The 22,195-nt window shown below is 40.7% G+C and overlaps 1 protein-coding gene across 5 annotated transcripts in view; it reads left to right on the forward strand.

Moving 5' to 3' along the window:
- CAPS2 (calcyphosine 2) overlaps positions 1-22,195 on the forward strand; it is a 52,566-nt gene that overhangs the window by 24,801 nt on the left and 5,570 nt on the right. For all 5 annotated transcript variants that reach the window (XM_075012705.1, XM_075012714.1, XM_075012731.1 and 2 more), the window contains 9 exons: positions 5,330-5,452; positions 5,970-6,044; positions 6,796-6,891; positions 6,998-7,091; positions 8,970-9,085; positions 16,460-16,536; positions 17,396-17,550; positions 19,046-19,165; positions 20,655-20,751. In XM_075012705.1, coding sequence (XP_074868806.1) covers positions 5,330-5,452; positions 5,970-6,044; positions 6,796-6,891; positions 6,998-7,091; positions 8,970-9,085; positions 16,460-16,536; positions 17,396-17,550; positions 19,046-19,165; positions 20,655-20,751 — 953 coding nt within the window. The remainder of the gene's footprint in view (positions 1-5,329; positions 5,453-5,969; positions 6,045-6,795; positions 6,892-6,997; positions 7,092-8,969; positions 9,086-16,459; positions 16,537-17,395; positions 17,551-19,045; positions 19,166-20,654; positions 20,752-22,195) is intronic.

The following is a 22,195-nucleotide window of genomic DNA, read 5'->3' on the forward strand; positions in this document are numbered from 1 at the left end:
TGTGCTGCATATTTGTATGGGGCATCTCCCCACCACAAGAACAGTGCGTCTGGCAGTCTAGCCTCCACTGGACCACGTGGCTAGCACCCACCCACGCAGCTCCATGCAGCTGGTGGGACAGCCTGCACCCCATCCCACCACACCACATGGTGGCTGGGCTGTGGGGGTTGCGCTTGCAGACAGTGGAATGTCCTGGCTGGAGCAGAGTGAAAGCTTCTTCCCTGCACAAGATTTAGCAGGAGAGCCCGAGAAACTTCTCTGTGCTTCACATTTGTATGGGACAGCCTCCCCACTCTAGGCTCCATGTGGCTGGTGGGCTAGCCCCCTCCCCACCTCATCACATCATGTGGCTAGCCCTTGCCTCACCATACCATATGCTGGCTGTGCAATGAAGATCAGGCTTCCAAACAGCAGCATATCCTGGCCTGCGTGGGGTTCAGGCTTCTGCGCTTCACATTTTCCTGGGGTTCACCAAGTGCAGGAGGCTGGCTCCCCAGCAGCAATTATTTTTGGGGGCTGGCTGGCCCTGAGAGGCAACACGCATAGGAAGGTTGGCTCCCCCTGTGGGAAACACTTTTGGGAGCTGGCTGTCCCCCCTGCCTAATAAGGACCCCATTGACTGCACCATGTCAACTGGTCCCTCTTGGCTGAGTGTTGTTGGGGGACCAGCTCGGGAGGCACAGTCTCTGCAGTGGCCTGCTTGCTGTATTTATTTTCACTGGGAGAAAAGCGGCTGAGTGACTTGTTGACATGGCAGTCAGCTGGATGCTCCTGCAGTTCTTTTCCTGGTCACATGGAGCCAGTTTGTTCCACTTGAGCATCATGGGTACATGGTACAGTCAGCTGGGTGCTCCCATGGCTCCTTTGTGTGCTTCACCTTGTGACCCCTCCCTACCTTTCTGCGTGTGATCTAGTTTTAATCTACTGTTATCATAAACAACATTGTAGTATGTGGAATTGATAGTTCCTTGACATTCTCCTTTAACATGAAAGGTGTTCTTTCACTGGAGGAAGTCTAGTTGAGTGACCTGTTGACATAGCACAGTCAGCTGCATGCTTCCAGAGCACATACGTTGTAGTATGTGGCATTGACAGTTCCTTTACGTGCTACTTGACTGATAAGGTAAAAGTCATACCTGACAGGAAAAAGAGAGTTAACTGATGTGCACTTGAGAGAATACTGCTTATTAGTTATGATGAAAGGTGTTCTTTCTACAGGGGGAAAGTAGCTGAGCGACCTGTTGACATGGCACAGTCAGCTGGGTGCACCCACAGCATGTTTGTGAAGGGTGCTTGAGCTTCTGAAGCCCACCAGCTGTTTGGCTTTCTTTTCCCCGGGATTCCTTACTTTCCTTCTCCGTGAATAATATTAAGTCTTTCCCTATTCACATGGATCCAGATTCTCCCACTGTTTGGTGTTCTTTCACCAGGGGAAAACTAGTTGAGCAACCTGTTGACATGGTTCAATCACCTTCTGAAGCCCAGCTGTTTGGTTTTCTTTCACTGTGGATTCCCAGTGTTTCCTTCTTTCCTTCTGAAAAATGGCCATTTGGTTTCAACAGGAGGGGAATGAGGAAGAAGACAGTGGGTGCTCTTAGGACACAAGGTCCGTAATGCGGATGACTCAAACAATTTTTTCTCATCGGGGAGAGAGCCTTCTGAAAAATGGCTGTTTGTTTTCAGCAAGAAGGGAATGAGGGCAATGCAGTGTGTGAAGATGACATCATACACCCACAACTACTTGTGGGTCGTTTTTCCCATTATGCACCAGCAAAAACTCCCACAATGCAACAGGCTGAGGGAACTGTGGGATAGGTTCCCACAATTTCCCACAATGCACTGCTGCAACAGTTGAACTTGGGTGACTTACTGGGGAAGTGCAGAAACTCAACTTGGACTTTATAAAACCCAGTGTTAAAAAGTTGTCTTTGATAAATTTGACTTTATTTTGTAGTGTAGATGCAGCCTGAGTTAGCCAATGTCACCCAAGTAGGCAGTTAACACCCACAGGTTGGCAGGTCTTTTGGTTATTGTAGACAGCATTTTAGTGCCTTGAAGGAGGAAGTGTCAAGTGCTTCTGTTCTGTGACTCTTAATGGCTACGTCTACACGTGAAGCCAACATCGAAATAGGCTATTTCGATGAATAACGTCTACACGTCCTCCAGGGCTGGCAACGTCGACGTTCAACTTCGACGTTGCGCGGCACCACATCGAAATAGGCGCTGCGAGGGTACGTCTACACGCCAAAGTAGCACACATCGAAATAAGGGTGCCAGGCACAGCTGCAGACAGGGTCACAGGGCGGACTTAACAGCAAGCCACTCCCTTAAAGGGCCCCTCCCACACACAATTGCACTAAACAACACAAGATACACAGAGCCAACAACTGGTTGCAGACCCTGTGCCTGCAGCATGGATCCCCAGCTGCCACAGCAGCAGCCAGAAGCCCTGGGCTAAGGGCTGCTGCCCACGGTGACCATAGAGCCCCGCAGGGGCTGGAGAGAGAGCATCTCCCAACCCCCCAGCTGATGGCCACCATGGAGGACCCAGCAATTTCGACGTTGCAGGACGCAGATCGTCTACACGGTCCCTACTTCGACGTTGAACGTCGAAGTAGGGCGCTATTCCGATCCCCTCATGAGGTTAGCAACTTCGACGTCTCGCTGCCTAACGTCGAAGTTAGTGCCGCTACTTCGAAGTAGCGTGCACGTGTAGACACAGCTAATAAGCGGTGTAAGTAACACCACTAATTGTCATTGGAGAGAGAGACACAAAAATGATAAAGCCTTTGCAGGAGCAGAGAGACTGAAAAGAACCTCATGATCCTTCAAATTATAAAATACATTTTTTCTTCTTTAAAAGTATGTGTGATGAAACACAATCAGATATGAACTAATAGACCATTCTTGCATTTATTCTGTGCAAGGTAACTGATTAACAGGCTTATTTTGCACAGTGTACCATAGGTATGCACAATCAAAGACAGCTTGTGAAACATTATTGTCTTACCTTAGCATTTATAACAGTTAGAACATAAATGATCTTCAAATGTATATTGACCATTAGTGCTGTCAACCGATTACAAAAATTAAATTAATTGTTCAATTAAAACAAATAACATTTAATCATGCAATTAATTGAACTGTTAATAATAGAATATCGTATATTTAAATATTTTATTTTTTTACATTTTCAAATATATTGATTTCAATTACACCGAATACAAAGTGTACAGTGCTCACTTGTATTTATTTTTATTAGAAATATTTGAACTGTAAAATAAAAGAAATTGTATTTTTCAATTAATCTAATAGAAGACTCTAGTGCGATGCCTTTATCGTGAAAGATGAACTAACATTTAGAATTATGTACAAAAAGAATTGCATTCAAAAATAAAATGGTGTAAAACCTTAAAGCCTACAAGTCCATTCATCACTACTACTTGTTCAGTCAAGCATTAAGAAAAATAATATTGTTTACATTAACAGGAGATAATAGTGCCCACTTGTTCAGTGTCAGCAGAGAGTAAGAAAAGGCTTTTGCATGGCATTGTTGTATTCTGCATTTGAAGATATTTACGTGCCAGATGTACTAAGGATTCATGTATCCCTTCTTGCTTCAGCCAGCATTCCAGAGGACATGCATCCGTGCTGATGAGGAATTCTGCTTGATGACAATCCAAAGCAGTGCAGATTGATGCATGCTCATTTTAATCCTTTGAGTCAGATGCCACCAGCATAATGTTGAGGTGTTTTTTTTTAACTTTCTGGTGGTTTGAGTTCTGTAGTTTCTGCATCGAAGCACTGTTATTTTAAGACTTCAGAAAGCATGCTCCGTACCTTATCATTCTAAGGTGTAAATCTTGGGTCAGGTGCTGTTGCTGTCTTTAGACAGCTACCTTTCTTGTGTTTGGTCAAATCTGCACTGAAAGTGTTCTTAAAGCAAACGTGCTAAGCCATCATCCTAGATGATTATAACATGAAATATATATCAGAATGCAGACAGGACAGAGGGAGACACATACAGTTCAATCATAAATTTGATTTGTTTTTATTGAGAATCATCACCATGGAACTATGTCCTCTGAAATGGTGGCCAAAGCATGAAGGAGCGTACACATGTTTAGCATATCTGGCACATAAATACTTTGCAATGCTTCCTACAAAAGTGCCATGTGAAAGCCTGTTCTCTAAACAAGAAATGGCAGCATTATCTCCTGCAACTTGTAACCAAACTTGGTTGTCTTAGCAATAGGCTGAGCAAAAAGTAGAGCTGAGTGGATTTCTAGAGTTTCATATTGTTTTGTTTTTGAGTGCAGTTACGTAACCAAAAAAAACAACCCTAAATTTATGAGTTTGCACTACAGTACTTGTGTGAGGTGAATTTAAAAATACAGTAAGCCCTCAAGTTACGCACAGCTGGGAGAAGACGGGGAAAGGGGAATTTAGCATGCCTAGCTGCTTGCAGCTGTGGGCAGCTAAACAAGCTAAAAGCCTTCCCCCTGCTTTCCTGCAGCCACACAACTGTCAGGCTGACAGCTGTGCCACTGGAGGGCTGGGGAAGGGGCCACAGAGGAGCTTGAAGTTTGCTTAACTTGCGTTAAAGTGATTTACGTGCAACCTGAAGCCGTGTGTTTTGAGGGTTTACTGTACTGTTTCTTTTTACTGTCATTTTTACAGTGTAAATATTTGCAACCAGTTGGTATTCTGTTTTCTACCAGAGTGATTAAGACCGCAGTTAATCACAATTTTTCAGTTAATCATGTGAGTTAAATATGATTAATCAACAGCCTAATTTATCATAGAGCAATGATTCTCAAACTTTTTAATAGCACATCTCTTCTTTGTGTCCATAGTAGTTTATGCCCCAGTGCCACACAAGCACATGTACCAATTTAAAAAAATATGCAACACTTACTAAATATTAAAAACAGAAAGGTGCATTTATTCACATAGAGCCAATGATCCATTGCAAAAAGCAAAACTGCAATGGTGGTTGATGCTTAACAGTTTAATGTGCACACTTCATTGTAGCAAACAGATTAACAGACAGATACAATTTTGTATTCATGCTTAGGAGAAATCCATTAAAATGCTCAGCACCACTAGAGTCAAAAACACCATGCCAGCTGAGGACATGATATATCTGGCAGAATCAGCTTTCCTAGTTATTCATTTGCCATTGGTAAACATGCTCAGTTATTCTCCTAAAGCTTCTCATGCTCCCCAAAATACATTCTACACCCATCCCTCGGGAGTGCACCCCTCCAGCTAAGAGCCTCTGATATGTATTAGTTGTTTTATTTCTTTTATTTTTCCTTCTTCTTAGGGCTGTAATAAGCGATCCAGAGCAAAGTACAAATATTGGTACTTACCAGAGAGATCAGCAGACCTTTGCAGGTCTTGGAACAGCACCATTGCGCTTTAGAAAGAGAACATTACATGAAACAAAGTAAGTTTTATTTTATTTTATTTTTTTTGCAGTGATTATTTGGGTTTTTGAGGTGCAAGATTATTCAGCCAGTCACAACTTTAGCAAAACCTGTTTTTTTCAGGCTAAAACTCTTCATGCTTGGTCTTTATCACTTTCTTTTTCCTTTTTCTTTTGCCAAGTGCAATAAAGTTTCTTTCAGCCAGTTTTAGAGGTACAAAAACAAGACCGGGAGAGAGTGAGTACTGCCTTGATGATCTTCTTTATGATTGATTTGTATTTCTGGGGTGAACCAGGTTGGAACTTTCTAAATAGCAGTAGTGTCTGTGTTCCAAACACATCTTATGTGTGTTCTCGTGCTCTGAATTTCAGCTCTTTCATCTGCTTTATGACTGAACTGGAAGGGTAATCTAGATCAGCTCTTAACTAGGTTACCACAGTCCAGGATTATTGTTGAATTCTAGAAATGGTTATTTCATACAATATTTTATATTTGTAGAATATATTGATTTATAAACAACATGCATTCTTTTAACAGAATAAGGACCAGATCCTCTCTAACTGAAAATATGCTTTCTAATAAGGTACGCTTTGATGGCAGAATTATATCAAGGTAATCATGCATTTAACAGAACCCCCTTTTTAAACCTGTGAGTAATGAATTATTTTAATTTGCAGAGTTACATAACTGCATTACATATCTTTTTAGAAGTGATTTCATAGTATGTAGAGCCTTACAGAGGGACTGGGATTCTTTGGGCCCCATGAGACCTGCAGCCATAATAGCAGGAATGAGTGGGAGCAACATTAAACATTGTCCCAGGCTGGGCACTGTTATGTGTGCAATTTTAATTTTTCATGGCAGCTGTTATATGCTAACATAGTTTAGGGTAGCCTTGCAGCTCATTTGACCCAAGAATTGGAGTGATGTAAAGGACTACTTTCTGATGTCTTTTGCTGCAGCTAGTGCTTTCTGGACACAGCTGAGCACACAGTCCCTTAATTTCAAAGTTCATGATGAACATAGCTGGTCCTAATGTATATAAACTGTTCGTTGATTTGTGAAACTTCTTCATGTGCTACACACTTGTTTTTGGGAAGCATTTTAGGTAGATAGCTTAAATTGAAATTCAGATACATGGCTGCATCCATAGGCTAGATTGGACAATATTTCAAACAAAACTAAAGCAATCAAAACCAGTAATATTCTTCAAATAATGATTATATAGTATTGCAGGGCCTCTACCAATGAACGGCTATTAAAGGTGTTGATTTCAAAATAGTGTTACACTTATCCCATTTCAGTTTGAAATACATTGTGGTAAACACACAATTCTAATGGTGCTTTCCAACTACCATTCTAGGAATGGACGTGATGCTTGCAGAGAGCTGATTGGATTCTTTTTTATGTGTGACAGATCTCTTACTGTATATGAATATCGACAATTTGGTAAAAATAGGTAGGATAAATAACTTAAAAATTTTCAGGGACAAATTCTCCAGAATGTATACAGAAAAATTTTGTTCAAGTTTAATTATTTAAACTTATTTTAAATGATCTCACAGAACAAATGCCCTGCCTTTCATTCAGAAAGGAGTTTATAATCACCAGCGTGGACAAAGAAAAGGACAACAATATGATCTTCATGACTTTTATGTTGTAAGTATTTTTTATCGAAAATATATCAATTTTGCTGAAGGTTTGAAAATGCTAGTAGGGTTGTTTGAATTTAAGGCTGAAGCAAGGACTCTAACCTGGCATTCAAGACACTAACCCAGACTATGCAATGGTTAATGGATGCCTTTCCTTTAACTTCAGCTTGCTTTGAGGCCCTAAGGATTAAGTCGTTTGGACTAGATCTGTTTAGGAACTTTTTGCTAATCCATTTTTTTTTTTAAAATGTCAGTTTATCAAAACCAAAACTTTTTATGAAACTTTTCAATTTTGATGAACGTTTATTTCAAATGGATTTCTCAGGTTAGGATGGAATGTTGAGGGATACCGACCCTCCAGAATAGCCACTAGCCCAGTGGTTAGTGCATTCAGCTGCAATGTGGAAGACTCAGGTTTAGGTCCCTGCTCCAAATCAGGCAGACCAGGGATTTGAACTGATGTTTCACATATCCCAAGAGAGTGCTCTCATCACTGAACTACTGAATGAGTGCTCTCATTTTTTTGCAAAAATTTTCAATTTTTTTCCTATTGTGAAACAGAAATTTCAGATTTGCACAAGGCGGCAAATACCCTCTCTAACCCAGCTCTAGTTTGGAGCACTGAGCTATGTCAGTGTTTCTCAAATTGTGGGTTGGGAACCCAAAGGAGGTTGCAGCCCACATTGCATGGGGTCACCTGGCCTCGCTTGGACATATTGCGACCCAGGGTTAAAGCTCAAGCCCCACTTCCCAGCACTGAAGTCAAAGCCCCAAAACTTCAGCTGTGGGAAGGAGGGCTCAAGTTGTAGACCATCTGCATGAGGCTAAAGCCCTTGAGCTTCAGCTTTGGCCACGGTGCTCATAGAGGTGAGGCTTGGGCTTTGCCCCTGCCCCCCCACCTGGGGCAGTGGGGCTCAAGCAGAGCCATGGAGTCATGAAGTAATTTTTATTGTCAGAAGTGGGGTCACAGTGCAATGAAATTTGAGACCCACTGACAGCCAAATCCTAGAGAAGTCAGTGGTCTCAAACAGACTGCATGTTCTACTTGTCCCACCAGAGGGCATGTAGCTGCAGCCAGAAGAGGGTTTGTAAACGTATAAGCTGTATCTACATTTGCATTCCTCTTTCGAAAGAAGCATGTAAATCAAAATTGCAAATGAGGTACAGATTTACATATCTGGTGCCTCATTTGCATATTCTTTCAAAAGAGCTTCTTTCGAAAGAAGAGCAGTGTAGACAGTGCACTCTCAAAAGTAAACCCCGTCTTCGAAAGAACTCTTCTTCCTATTTTTTAGGAAGAAGGGTTCTTTTGAAGATGGGGTTTATTTTTGAAAGAGCCACATCAACACTGCTTTTCTTCTTTCAAAAGAGCTTCTTTTGAACATGTGCAAATAAAATATGCAAACGAGGCACCAGATGCAAATCTACATCTAATTTGCATTTTTGATTTCCCTCATTTGCATACCTCTTTTGAAAGAGGAATGCAAGTGTAGACACAGCCATATTGTTGTTACCAAAGTGAATAACTGTGGAAGGGGAAAGGGCTGCAATGAAGCAGAACAAAGTTATGAGTTAGATCTTGATACAGGGTGGACATGCAGATTCTGATAGGAATTCATGGTTGTTCCGTGTAAGTACAGCCGCTAGCATATTATTTCTCTTTCTGATTCTGTAATTTTTAAAATACTAAAATATGATATTTTGTGTTTTCAAATAATTTTCAATTATTTTCAAATAATAGCTAGAAATATGTGCCATACTGCAGTTGTGTCCTAAAATAACATTTTTTCCTGTTAAAATTTTAAAATCATAGTTTAGGATGAATATCTTGCATAGCACTAGGAACTATACAACTTGCGCGTAAAGTACTTGTTATTGTCTACAGGGTGCTAATCTGACTTTTCTGAGTTGCAGTCTTAGCCTTCCAGAAAGTATTAAACAGAATCCAATTCTTACCCTTCGTGTCACAAATGTCGATGAAGCTGCAGTGGATATGCAAAAGTAAGTGCAAGAGATTATCTTTTTTAAATTAATTTTTCCTTTTTTGCATCTACCTTCACAAATGATAAATTTATATACAAGTGTTAAATAAATACATATTTATGCTGCTAAAATTTTCTGCATTTAGGTTCCTTTTAGGAAGAATTAGCTGATTAAATAATAAAGCGAGGTACAAAGGAGTTCTTAACTACTTGTTGGAGTGGGAAGGTTAGTTGTTAAATAAGAGTTAATGTTCCTTAAAGGTCTTGTTCATTGCATTTTGGTGCTGAACTTGAATTTAATTACAATCTATCTAGATACAAATCACATATTAAAACCTTTCTGATGGTACTGAGAGTAACATCTTAACTTAATTTCATTTGAAGTAATACACCTTCTGCTTGTTAGGCTATAGATATTCAGGTGTGCCTGTAAAGGCATATACTTTACAAATTTAGGTATATTCTTATCATTTACTAGTTATAGGGGCATAGAAACAAAGAATCAAAATCACAGTCTGCCTGTGTGAGTCTTCTCTTACTATGGTAGTGTGAGGCCTTGTTCTCAACCTAAACCATTGGCTAAGCAGCAGGGGCAGCCATAAATAGGGAAATGTGTGGGCACATTCTCACACATCCCAAATCAACCATATTGAAATAAACCAATATTGGGCTGTTAGAAAGGTGATCCAATCTATCAGGAAGAACTTAGAAGATTAAAAGAAAACTTAGGTTCATAATTTTCTGTCTGGCAAGGCCCCTCTTATCAATAGTTGGGGTTGGGAAATCCTCATTTTGTTGCTCTTTTGTCATTATGCTCCCCACTATCTCTATTGTTTATCTGTATGGTCTCTGTCTGGTTCTTCAATTGTTTCTGTCTGTGGTGTAGTTAATTTTGCTGGGTGTAAACAAGTTAAGGAGGGTGGTGGGATATAACTGATTAGGTAATCATGTTAAATATGTTACAATTGGTTAGTTAAATTTCAGTAAAATGATTGGTGAAGGTACAGCTGAGAATATTACTGTATCAGTTGGAGGCAAAAAATGTATACAGTAAGTGGAGAAAACAAGGACAAAAGGAAACTGGATTCATGCATGCTGAAAGCTAACCTCAGTAAACATGGAGTCCATTCAGTACTACTACTCTTTCAGCCAATCGTTAAGATAAACAATTTTGTTTGTATTTGCAAGAGATCTGCTGTCCACTTCCTGTTTTCATGTAAGCTGAAGGTGCTTTTGCATGACACTGTCATAACTAGTGTTGCACAAGGTATTTATGTGCCAGGTGCGCTAAAGATTAATGCTCCAACCACCATTTCAGAGCATATGCTGATAACAGGTTTTGCTTGACAATGATCCAAACCAGTGTGGACCAGTTCATGTTCATTTTTTATCAACTGAGTCAGATAACACCAGTAGAAGATTAATTTTATATTTTGGTGGTTCAGGTTCTGTAATTTCTGCATCAGAGTCTTGCTCCTTACACACTTCTGAAAGCATGCCCCATACCTCTCCCATCTCAGATTTTGGAAGGCACTCAGAGGTTCTTAACCCTTGGGTTGGATGATGTAGAATGTCTTCAGAACTTGCATGTGGCACCTTCTTTGTGTCTTGTGGAATCGGCATTGAAAGTCTTCTTGAACAACACGTGCTGGTTCATCCACTGAGCCTGCTCGTGCTGGTTCATCCACTGAGCCTGCTATACCATGAAATATAAAGTACAATGTGGGTAAAACAGAGCAGGAGCCATGAATTTATTTCCCAAGGAGGTCAGTCACAGATTTAATTAATGCGTTATTTTTTTCATGAGAATCATCAGCATAGAAGCATATCCTCTGGACAAGTGGCTGAAGCATAGAGGGGCATGTGAATTTAGTGTATCTATCCCATAAATACTTTGCAATGGTGACTACAACAATGCCATGCGAACACCTGTCATCGCTTTCAGTTAACATTGGAAAGAAGAAGCAGGCGCTATTATCTCCTGTAAATATAAACACACTTGTTTTTCTAAACAGTTGGCTGAAGAAAGAGTTGTACTGAGTGGACTTCAAGGTTCTAAAGCTTTATGTTGTTTTGTTTTTGAGTGCTATTATGCAACAAAAAACCCCCTACATTTGTAAGTTGCAGCTTCATGCTAATGAAGTTGCACTATAATCCTTGCGTGTAGATTCCCAAACAAATACAGATTTTTACTCACAGATGCAAATATCCGTGGACAGAATTTGTATTCACTGGCCTGCAGGGTGCTATTTCCAGGAGACACTGGCTGTACTCTAGAGAGAGGAATATGATGCTGCTGCTCCCAGGAGCCAGGCTCCCACCTTAGCACCACCTCCCTGCTGTACGGTTGTACCACCTCCAGCCCTGAGACAGGGCTGGGGTGGAACAGCCACACAGATGGAAGGCACCGCTGGCATGGAATGCTGGCTGTTAGGAGCAGGGGTGCCACGTTCCTCCCCTTTGGCAGCAGCATCTTCTGAAAGTAGAGGTCTGTGGATCAGTGGATACCAGTTTCTGTCTGTAGATATCTGCACCCACGAGTAGATATTTGTATCTGTGCAGGCCTGTCTGTTTGTATGAGGTGAATTGAAAAATACTGTTGTTTTTGCTTATTTTTTAGCATGCTAATATTACAAAATAATAAAAAGCAAGCATTGTACCCTTTGCACTCTGTGTTGTAACTGACGTCAATATATTTAAAAATGTAGGAAAATATTCCATAAATTTCAGTCATGATTCTGTTTAACAGCTCAATTAAAACTGCAATGATTTTTGTTATTTTTTCCCGTGATTAATTTTTTTCAATTCATCATGTGAGTTAACTGTGATTAGTTGACAGCCCTAATAAATTCCCTTGTGTTATAGCCTCAAATAAGGGAACTTTTAAAATCCCTTTTTATCTTTGTAATAGTTAAATGAATGACTAATCACTGAGTGTACATTATTTGGTAAGTTGTCTTCTCAGCTGAATATTTCTGCAAAAGTAAACTGACATTTACATTTCATGCCTTCCTTTGGATTTCTGGATTTCATTGGCAGTACTGAAGTTGTTGTTATGAATAATGTTGTTTGAAGATTGATTCCATTATTGTGTTTCCTGAACAATTCTAATTCTATTAAGTGACTTAAAGATATACTCTCATGGAGTTTGCTGACTCAGACTGTAATGAAAAGGGAGTGTTAGCATGTAAAAGAGATTAAGATAGAAATCATCCCTTCCTATAAAAACAGCAGCAATGTCACAGTTAAGACATTCATTCAGTATCTTAAGACTTTCTTTATTAGAACAACATAACTGACTGTTACTACATATTTCATATTGTCTATCTCAATGCCTAATAATATGAAACCTGTTCTCATTTACTCTAATTCTCACCTAAGGGCCCCATTATACTGCCAGTGGTGTAAAAGGTCCATACTGTAAATGAGAAGCAGGCCCACAGAATCTACAACTGATCTGCATATTGTAGTGCCCAGAAATATTTATTTATATGATATTTACAACTAGCTTTTCCTTCTAATTATGTCAGGGTTTTCACAAAACAGAGGACAAGAGTTTAATTGTTGCTAATTGCCAAGGCATTTTGTACTTCATGAATACATTCTTTCTGCTGCACAGCTTCTCTGCTCATTTATCACTGCTAGTAATACCTCCTGCCTTTGGAATTCAGAGATGGTCTAGTGTTGTTGCGGAAGGCTTTAGGACTGAGCCTTGCCTTTCAGCTAAGGCCACTAGACTTTGTCTCCAGTGGCAAAACAAGTTACTCTCAACCATTTTGTTGCATAACTTAAAAAGGAAAACCTAGTAGGTGTCAAGCAAATGATGCATTGACTTAGATGGTATGGTCATGGCTTAAAAAGAGAATTCTCTGGTTCTGTTCTGATCAAAACCTTGATATAGAATGTGGTCCTAACTCAGTGACTTACAAGGAAGCCATGCTCCCAGCAAGGACAACAGCCACTGTAGGCCTCAAGGCAAGGTGTGTGTGTGGAGTCTGGCTCAGCACCCAGAAGGGGTGGGGCATTGGGCAGAGCAGGATGGTCTGAGGGTAGCCAGCCCTCAACATCGCTCAGACAGCAGCGTGCACCAGTTCCCAGCATTTAGTACCGGCAGCAATTCATAGTGACCCAAGGCTCCAGCTGCTGCTGTTGCAGTAGCAGTGGCAGCAGCCAGGAGCTCTCGACCCCTTTGAATCTCCAGGCCTTGGTGCAGTTGGTGCAGTCCTGAATGTTCCATGGATGAATAGTCATCAGTCATTTCAAATCAAACATCTTTTCATCTAAAACAGTAGTCTCCAAACTTTTTATGCCTAAGATCACTTTCTGAACTTAAGGGCAACGCAGGATCAGCCCCACCACCTCCAGGAAGTCCTGCCCTTCCCACGTCATCTCCCCTTTCTTCCTCACTCCCTTTCACAGGGCTGGTGCAGGGGTTAGGCTACAAGAGGGGGCTCAGGGTGCAGGAGTAGGTATGGGATGCTGGCTCTAGGGGGGGGCTCAGGGTTGGGCTTTCTGGTGCAGGAGCAGGTTTGGAGTGCAGGACAAAGTATGGGGTGCTGGCTCAAGCAGGGGGATCAGAGCTAGGGTGCTGGCTCTGGGAGGGGGGAGTCAGGCTGGGGCAGAGAGTTGGGGTGCAGAAAGGGGTTTCAGATGCTGGCTATGGGAGGGGACTGGGGATTGGGGTGAGGCCTCCAGGGAGCCTGCCTCAGCTTTGTTGTGCTAAGAACCAGGCTCCCTGCCTTGGCCTCATGCAGATCCTAGAAGGAGCCAATGTACTCTTTGGTCCCAGGGACAAGGGGCATGTGATTCCACATGGAGGCCCTCTCTGCCAGCCCCTTGGCTCCCATTGGCCACACTTCTCTGTTCACAGCTGATGGGAGCTGCAGGATGCAGTGGTTTTTGGCAGGACCAGTGCTCCGAGACTCCTACTCCCGTCACCAAACAGAGAAGCTGTGTTGGCTGCTTCCTAGAATGGGTTGGCAGCATGGAGTTGGGGTAGTGTGGGAGACTTTTGATTGCAATCAGCTGCGAGACTCCCTAGGCTCAGTTGATTATGATTGACTGATTGATGACCACTGATCTAAACTTACATCTGAGGAACTGTTTGAGAGGACATTAAAAACATTAGTAACTGGGAATGCAAAGAGGCCTCAGTCATTACTATCCATTGGTCATTTACATCAAGGAGGAATGCACTGTTCCATAAACAGAGCTGAACATCTGAAGCAGCAGCTTCCGAGAAAAACTAGGTGTTTTACCCAACCAACAAAATTGTCAATATGCTTTAAAACAAAATGTTCAACTGTATGTGAGAGCTAATAATTCCTGTACAAGACTTCCTTTCAGTCTACCCTTTTCCTTTTGAGCCACCCTCCTGTCCTAAGAAATGCCTGTTAGTAGTAACAGCAAAGACTTGTGTGGTAGCTATAGGCATTCATGGACAATATACCAATCCAGAGAAATATGTTTATTAATAACAGAGAAGATTCACAGCCACCAGTGGTTCAAAATCAAGAGCCTTTTGAACATAATTCAGAAAATAACCCATAATTCAGGCCATAATTTTACATGAATTTTGCAAAAACTGCAACCATAAAAAAGTGGGGTACTAGCTCTAGCATTGTTTTTAGGTGAGTACTTCAGACTCAACGTTTGAGTGCAGTCAGGGGGGCAAGGTTAGTTAGAATGACAGATGAGACAAGTTTGTGGTAGGGCTTTCTAGTTGCCATTAACTCCAAATGAGGAGGTTTGAAATTAGTTTCTCTGTCCATTCAAGGACAATCCTACTATTTTAGGGAAAGGCTGTTCTTTAAGCTCCAGAAGTCTTTCTATTCAGAATAAACTCTTCTTCCACAATTACTGTGAAATGATTCTTCCATCATTTTGTTGAAGTACTTAGCATCTCTGTTAATGTTGAAGCATAAATGGGTGTTAAAGGTCTAACTCCATTTCAGTAACTGTTGGGCATTGCAAACTTCCACAGAGCAATTGCTACTCGCTTTTGAACTGGCATGATCTCCTGTTTGTTTTTGCATGGTTAGTAGGTGCTCTGAATTCTGGCAGAGTGCTTTGCAGTCTGGCAGAGTGACCTCAAACACCCACAAGCAACTGTGGCAGCTTTTTCCCCCCACAACTCAACGGTACAAAACCCCAATAATGCAACAGGGCTAAATCAGGGTAGGATAGGTACCAACAATGCATTACTCATGCAGCTGAACTTAGATAAGGCAATGGAGGTGCAATAAGATGACACAGAGAAATGGTAGGTTGAATTTCTGGAACATTTGTGATCAATTAAATCTTAAAATCAAGGTTAAATATCTACTGTATTAAAAGACAATTTTATTTTGTAGTGTAGACATAGCCTCAGTAACCAGGGCCAACATACAGTATCCATTAATTATTACAGGGCAGCTCCAATCTGCCAGATTAAAGACACCAGTTATATTTTGTTCATTTCATTCAATCCAGTGTAGGGGGTTAGGGCCTCAAAGTTGCTACATGCAAAATGACTTGAACATCTACACTAACTGATGTCTCAGAACACTACAAAGGAGTGAGAACTCCTCTCCAAGATGCATTGTTGTGTTATGGGGAAAAGTATATGAGATTTATCAGAGGAAGATCTGAAAAATAGGCTTTAATTTTTCTGCAGAGGCTTCCATTGGTAGGAAGGGGGAGTTCATTCCCAAATGATTGCTAAAATGATAAAACTCTTGCACTCTAGGGAGAATCTTCTGTTTCTGTTAAATTATTTGGCCCTAATAATAATTAAAACTCTGCCTATCCTGGGCCTCCCTACTTCTGTGATTCATTGCTCACTACTTCCCATTAGTGGTGAATGAGGAGAGAAGCTGTTTAGCACTTTCTTACCTGATAATTTTCTTTATTCACTTTCCATTCAGTCCACCCAAGCAGTCTGTTAAATGACTCTTACAAGAAATTGAGATTTTTTTCTGAATGGAGACCTAGATGTATAATTACCTTACAGTTATTTATGTGTTATATCCGGTTGTTATCGTAATGCTAATTATCAGTTGTGGGAGCATTTCTACAGCTTTTGGCAAAACGTACTTGGGAGCTTAGGCTTAAAGGAAAGGGCTTAGTACTGGAGATTCCAGTAATGGCATTTCTGTTGAATGCCACAGGTGAGAGGTGTTACATATTAGTGGTGAAAGAAACTGATAGCAGAAAATTATCAGCTAAGAAAGTTCTCATATTACTGCTATTGTACAAGAACATTTTGTGTGCCAGTGTCTGTTAAAGGCACCCATGTATGCTGATGAGAGTGATACAAGAATCGTGGGGGGTGTTGCTGTTCAGAATTTTTCTGGTAGCAATATTTTTTTTGGCAATATCGGTAACTTTATCATTATGAACTGGTTAATTGTAGAACTACTTCAGTGGGAATTGAGCAAGACATTACCCAGCAAGAGACTGATCAGAGCAAAGTTTTCAGGGTTGTTCAAGGTTTGTAAACTTTTTAGTACTTTTAATTTGCCTTTAATTTTATTTTAATGTATTTGTTACCTGTCTAAAAGAACATTAACAAAGTTTATAGAATTATTTCTTTTAAAAAAATAAACGTGAGCACAATAATTATCACTACTGGCATCAGACCTCAGGAAAAAGGTATGCAAACATACATGTCTTTTAGTTTGTGCTTTAACATATTTATGTCCTTTGACAAAGGAAAAGCCCAGTACAGGCTCATTTGTAGATTAGTTACAAAAGTAGTGTGTACTATGTTGCTTTCAGTGATACCATCACTTAAGAAAGAAATGTTAAGAACCCCATTCACATGAGAATGAGTTTTAATATATTTTGCTCATTTGTCACTGATACCATATTAAGAAAATAGCTTTATGTTGAATAGCTTTTGATCATTTTAATAAACTGGATGTGTTCTAGATTTTTGTGGTCTGCATATTAAATACTTTGTTTGCTAATAAAGCTGCCAGGGTACATTTATTGTTATTTGTTGGAAGATTCAATTCTTATATCAATTGCAATGTACAGATTTTCAGAGAGAATACTTTTTGCAGTTTCACGTTAATATAATCTTCAAACAGGATTACACTAATGAAAAGTGGGAACTTTTAAATGCATGTCTATAGGATCCACGTGAGTGATTTACTGAGCAGCATTTGTATGCACTGCTATTTATATCTGAGTCCCAACTGCTGGGCAATATAGACGGCCCCTATATTAATAAAACAAGAGAACTTAGATGCATAGATATGATGTTTAACTAGCAGTGTGGTAAGTGGGAGTTTTTGGTAAAGCACCTTCAAAACATTTTCTTGTAAACATTTATTTTGCTCCTTAGGTATACTTAAAGAGAAGCTAAGTAAAAGGGGAGTTCGTGTAGTAACAAGATTAGGAAGATACTTCCGACAACTGGATCAGAAGGGAGATGGCTCACTGTCTAAGGCAGTCTTTAAACAGGCTGTAACTTTGTTTCATTTAGACGTGCCTGAAAAGGTAAGTCTTGATACAACTGTAATCAAGATTGTGACCCCAAAGTGATTATCTTTTAAAAGTTTAGAAGGTTGCTGCTTGCCCTCCTTTAAATCTGCAGATTGAATAACTATATTTGCTGCTTTTCATGTGCTTTTTGGTACGTCTGCTTTCAGTCCCACATGAAACCCTTTTAAAAATAATAGTTATGCCTTAAATATCATAAAGAAGCAGAAAAGGTACACATCAATTTTTTTTCTTTTCAGGTTCTTTTTAATACAGTCTTTTTAAAAAGTGCTTGGGCCTAACTGAGAAGAAGCAGGTTTATTTTCAACCAATAGATTGGATAGGAGAAATTTGCTTTAAAAAAGTTTGCTGACTGGTAGTTTATGACATTCATATCCATAGCTGATAGTTCCTTTATTTCAGGCTAGACTATTCCATGTATTAGATTTGGCAATAGAAATCTACCATCCAAATAGATGTTGACAATCTGTTAGCAAAGATCTCACGAATTCTCTATTCTTTTACCACCTATGAAGACCAGGACCATATGTGACAGCTCCGATTGCCCTTTGTGCTCCCATAACTGCTGCTTGTCTTACTGATCTCAATTCTTGGAAAGAGTATTACTTCGGTTGCAGCTGTTGACTTGTTTTTGGAGATGTTGAATAGGGATGTAAAATCCATTTAATTAGTTAACTGGTTTAACGTTTGGTTTAACTACTTAACTGATCAAATGTGGCAACGTGCGACAGGGGAGTCCCCTCTGCCATAGACAGAGGCTGCTCTGGCTGGGCAGGAGCGATCCTGCCCACAGCACAGTGGGGATTGTGCCTGCTTCTCCTGAGTCAGAACAGTTCCGCTCCCAAAGTGCCACAGGTGTGGGGGCTAAAGCTGGGTTGAAGCACCCTTGTCAATAGAACTTTGGGGCCGGGCTGCTCCAGATGGGGCTGCTCCAGCCGTTACTGGTTAACCATAACCTTTATGTCTCATGCTTAGGGTGAGGATTACCGGTTAATCGTTAACTTCCCTCATGTCCAGGGGGGAGAGATTTAAATGAACTTCGCTGCAAAATAGCATAATTTCTTGCTGCAGGAGCTGCTGGGTTCTGAGGTTGAGTAATGATGATTTGGAATTATTTAGTCCCAAAAAAGTCTGTGGGGCGTGATTTTGCCACATCTCTGCTAGAAGAGAAGTGGCATTTATTTGCCTTGCAAATGGCAGTGACATAGTGTTTAAGCCTTTATAGGTCCCCAATAAGCTTTTGGAATTTCAGAGGACTCAACCCCAAAGCACTTCTAGAAGTTGAAGTCGAGGCCTTAGTCTTTGCTTTACCTGCCATTGATCAGTCTATGTTCTGTAATTGTATTTTGGTGAATGAAGTTGCAGTGTTTCCATAATAATGTGGTTCTCTTATTAATTTGTAACACATTCTATTATAAATGGACCTGACTAGCTTACCTTCAGACAAGTCTTGTAAGAGCTAACATTGCAAAGTCACTATTTTAAATTTCAGGATTTTGAATCTTTGTGGCTTATTCTTGATGACAACAGAAATGATAAAGTTGATTATGGGGAGTTCACTCGAGCCTTTATCGGAGAAATGAATGAGTATCGAAAAGCATTTGTTAGAAAAGTAAGTTTGTTGTAATTATTCCAAATAAGGATATGTGGGAAAATCTGAAAGTGTTGAATGCCTATTTTTGATCAATAATATATTATGGTTTTGATTCTTTTTGTTAAGTTGTGTATCTGAAATATAGGCATCTAAGAAAGTTATGTTAGTTCATTAAACTAATCTAAAGGTAGAGTAAAGGGTTGCTTCGGTTTTGCTTGTGTGGAATTACCCAGTTTTGATTTCTGCTACTGTCACAAAAATTTCTATTAATTCATGAGGTGTTTTTAGCATGCTTTCAATGCTTGCCCATCCTTTCAGTGCAGTCTGATAAATAGGCCACGGGACTGGGATTCCGAAGAACTACGTGTTATTTCTGGTTTTGTAATAATCCCACTGGTTGATTTAGGCAAGTCATGCTAGCTATGTGCCCAAGTTTCCCTTCTTTCAAGTGGAGATAACATTGCTAATCTCTTTTAAAAACCATATGAGATCTACCATTGCAAAGCACTGTGTGAGCACAAGATACCACTTACCTGTTTTGTAAGATGTTGCACGTGAAAAAACTGGCTAGATAAATGTATTGGTAATTTAACGTGGAACCTTTCATTTTGTAGGATCCATTTTAGTATCTATCCCATATAGGAGTGGCTGGAAGTTGTTAAATACTAAAAACAATGCCCTGCTTATTGATAATTTTATTCTTAGAGGACCTGGTTTTCTCGGATTTATACTGAGTTCCACATTCTGTGAGTGATGCCATTGACATAAAGATTGAGTTAGTAGTGCAGCAGGTTAAACCTCTCTAGTCCAGCACCTTTGGGACCTGGCTGGTGCCAGATGAGAGAATTTGCTGGACCATGGCGATCAGTATTGTCTAGCAGCATTACCAACCATTCCACTGCTCACTGGGCTCTTAGAAGACATTTAGGGGGTAAATTACAGCTAAATAACAAAACAGAACATGGAGAGCCAGGACTGGTGGGTGTGAAGAAACTTTATGGGATTGTGGGAAACTTGGCTACATCTGTGATAAGTGGTCATCTGGCTAAATAAAATCATGCTGGATTACAGATGTTGCCAGATGAGACTCTCAGACTAGAGGGGTTCAACCAGCAGTAGTGTCAATGCAGTACAGTTATGAGAGGTTTAACTAAGTTCTTTTTTTGCCTCATATCAGTGTTTGCCAATTAAGAAGTGATTGTGGAATCTTTACTATTGTTGCAAGGTACAGAAAGAACACAGCTTGATTTCAGAATTTAGATTGAAAAAAAAGTTTAAATTTTATTCAGAAGTCAGAGAATGAAGGTAACTATGGAATCTCACAATGTTTTGAGTCAGTTTTCCGAATACATTGCAGACTGAAAGTGCTCATATTAAATATGTAAATATGTCGCTTGACATCCAGATCAATTATATTGGACATAAAATATATGATGGAATTAAATGTGTTCATATAAAAATTTCTGCTAACTCTTCTGTACCACATTTTCTCTTTATCTTCATTTAGGCTTATATGAAACTTGATTTCAACAAAACTGGCCGAGTGCCTATGGTAGACATCAGGAAGTGTTATTGCGCCAAGAAACACTCTCGAGTGTTGTCAGGTAATTCAAGTAAAAAGAAATATTTTTAATTAGCTAGCTGATCTTACTTGTTAGCAGAGATGCAGTACCTGTGAATTGTTGCTGTTTTTGTAAGATGGGTTTCCTAGTGACTTGGATTTGAGGCTGTTAATTAGGATTATTTTGTTTTCTGGCCAAAACACTTAACCACACCTTTCTTAACAAGTGTTTGTCTACTACCTAATCATCCCTTCAATTCAGGGAGGTGGACTAGATAATTTATTGAGGCCCCTTTCAGTCCTGCATTTCTTCGATCCTATGGTCATCTATAATTTCTCTGTTTTATTAACTGACCAGGGAATTATAGTCTGTCAGACTGCCTTTGACTTCTGGAAAGATACTGGACCAAATCATCAATCAATTTATAAGCACCCACTGGGTAACTGAGTTATAAGAAATAGCAAGTTTGGATTTCTTAAAAAAATCATGCCAAATCAACCTAATCTTCTTCCTTGACAGGTAGCTCCTCAGCAGAGCAGGGCTGGGGCCCGAACTGTGGGACAGTGCAGGACTTCGCCTGAGCCCCTCAGCAGCGCAGAACTAGGGCTGAAGCCCAATGGCAGCCCAGGGGCTGGGGCGGGAGCTGCAGTAGCCCCCTGGCTGCACGGGGCTGGAGCCAGAGCCTGGGCTGCAGCCTCCCTGCAGAGTGGGGGCCACCGCAGCCTGGGGGTGGGGCCAGAGCCTGTTGCAGCCCCCTGGCTGCATGGGGTTGGGGATGGAGCTGAGGCTGGACCAGAGCCCCCCAACAGTGCAGGGCCAGGGTTGAGCTGGAGCCCCTGGGCAGGAAGCCAGAGCCTGAACTACCCAGGACACTAGCAACAGCAGCTGGGCAAGAAGCCCAGCTGGGCTGTGGGGGAGACAAAGTAAGGTGCCTGTAAGCAAGCGCTTGGGGGCTGGTGGCAGGGGACCTCCCCTGGTCCAGCAAATTCTCTTGTTTGGAACTGCTCAGGTCCCAACAGTGCTGGACAAAGGTGATGCAACTTGTACAAAATGGTATGGCTAAAAAGGTGCTAGTATTTGTAGTGGATCACAAATTAAATGTGAGTCAACACTGTGATGCAGTGCTAAAAAAGACTACTGTATTCTGGGGTGTCGTATTGAGTCCTGGGAGCTAATTTTCCCACTTTACTCAGTAGCATTGAGGCTTCATCTGGAGTACTGTGTCCAGTTCTGGGAGTCACGCTTCAGGAAGTGTGGGTAATGTATGATACCGCAGTAGAGAGAGAGTGCTGTGGAAGCTTTAGTGCAAGACAGCAGAGTCCACAGGGACACTTCGCACATGGCAGGCTTGTGCGGAGAATTATACATCAGCTTGCTGTATGCTGAATTGCCAAAGAGACAAGCTCTAAATGTATCCAGAATATAAACTACCTCCTGAATAAATATTTTTCTGGAGTTTGGAGTTCAGTAATCCTTTACAATCATT

Source organism: Carettochelys insculpta, chromosome 1 (assembly GCF_033958435.1).
Source record: "Carettochelys insculpta isolate YL-2023 chromosome 1, ASM3395843v1, whole genome shotgun sequence".
Taxonomy (NCBI): domain Eukaryota; kingdom Metazoa; phylum Chordata; order Testudines; family Carettochelyidae; genus Carettochelys; species Carettochelys insculpta.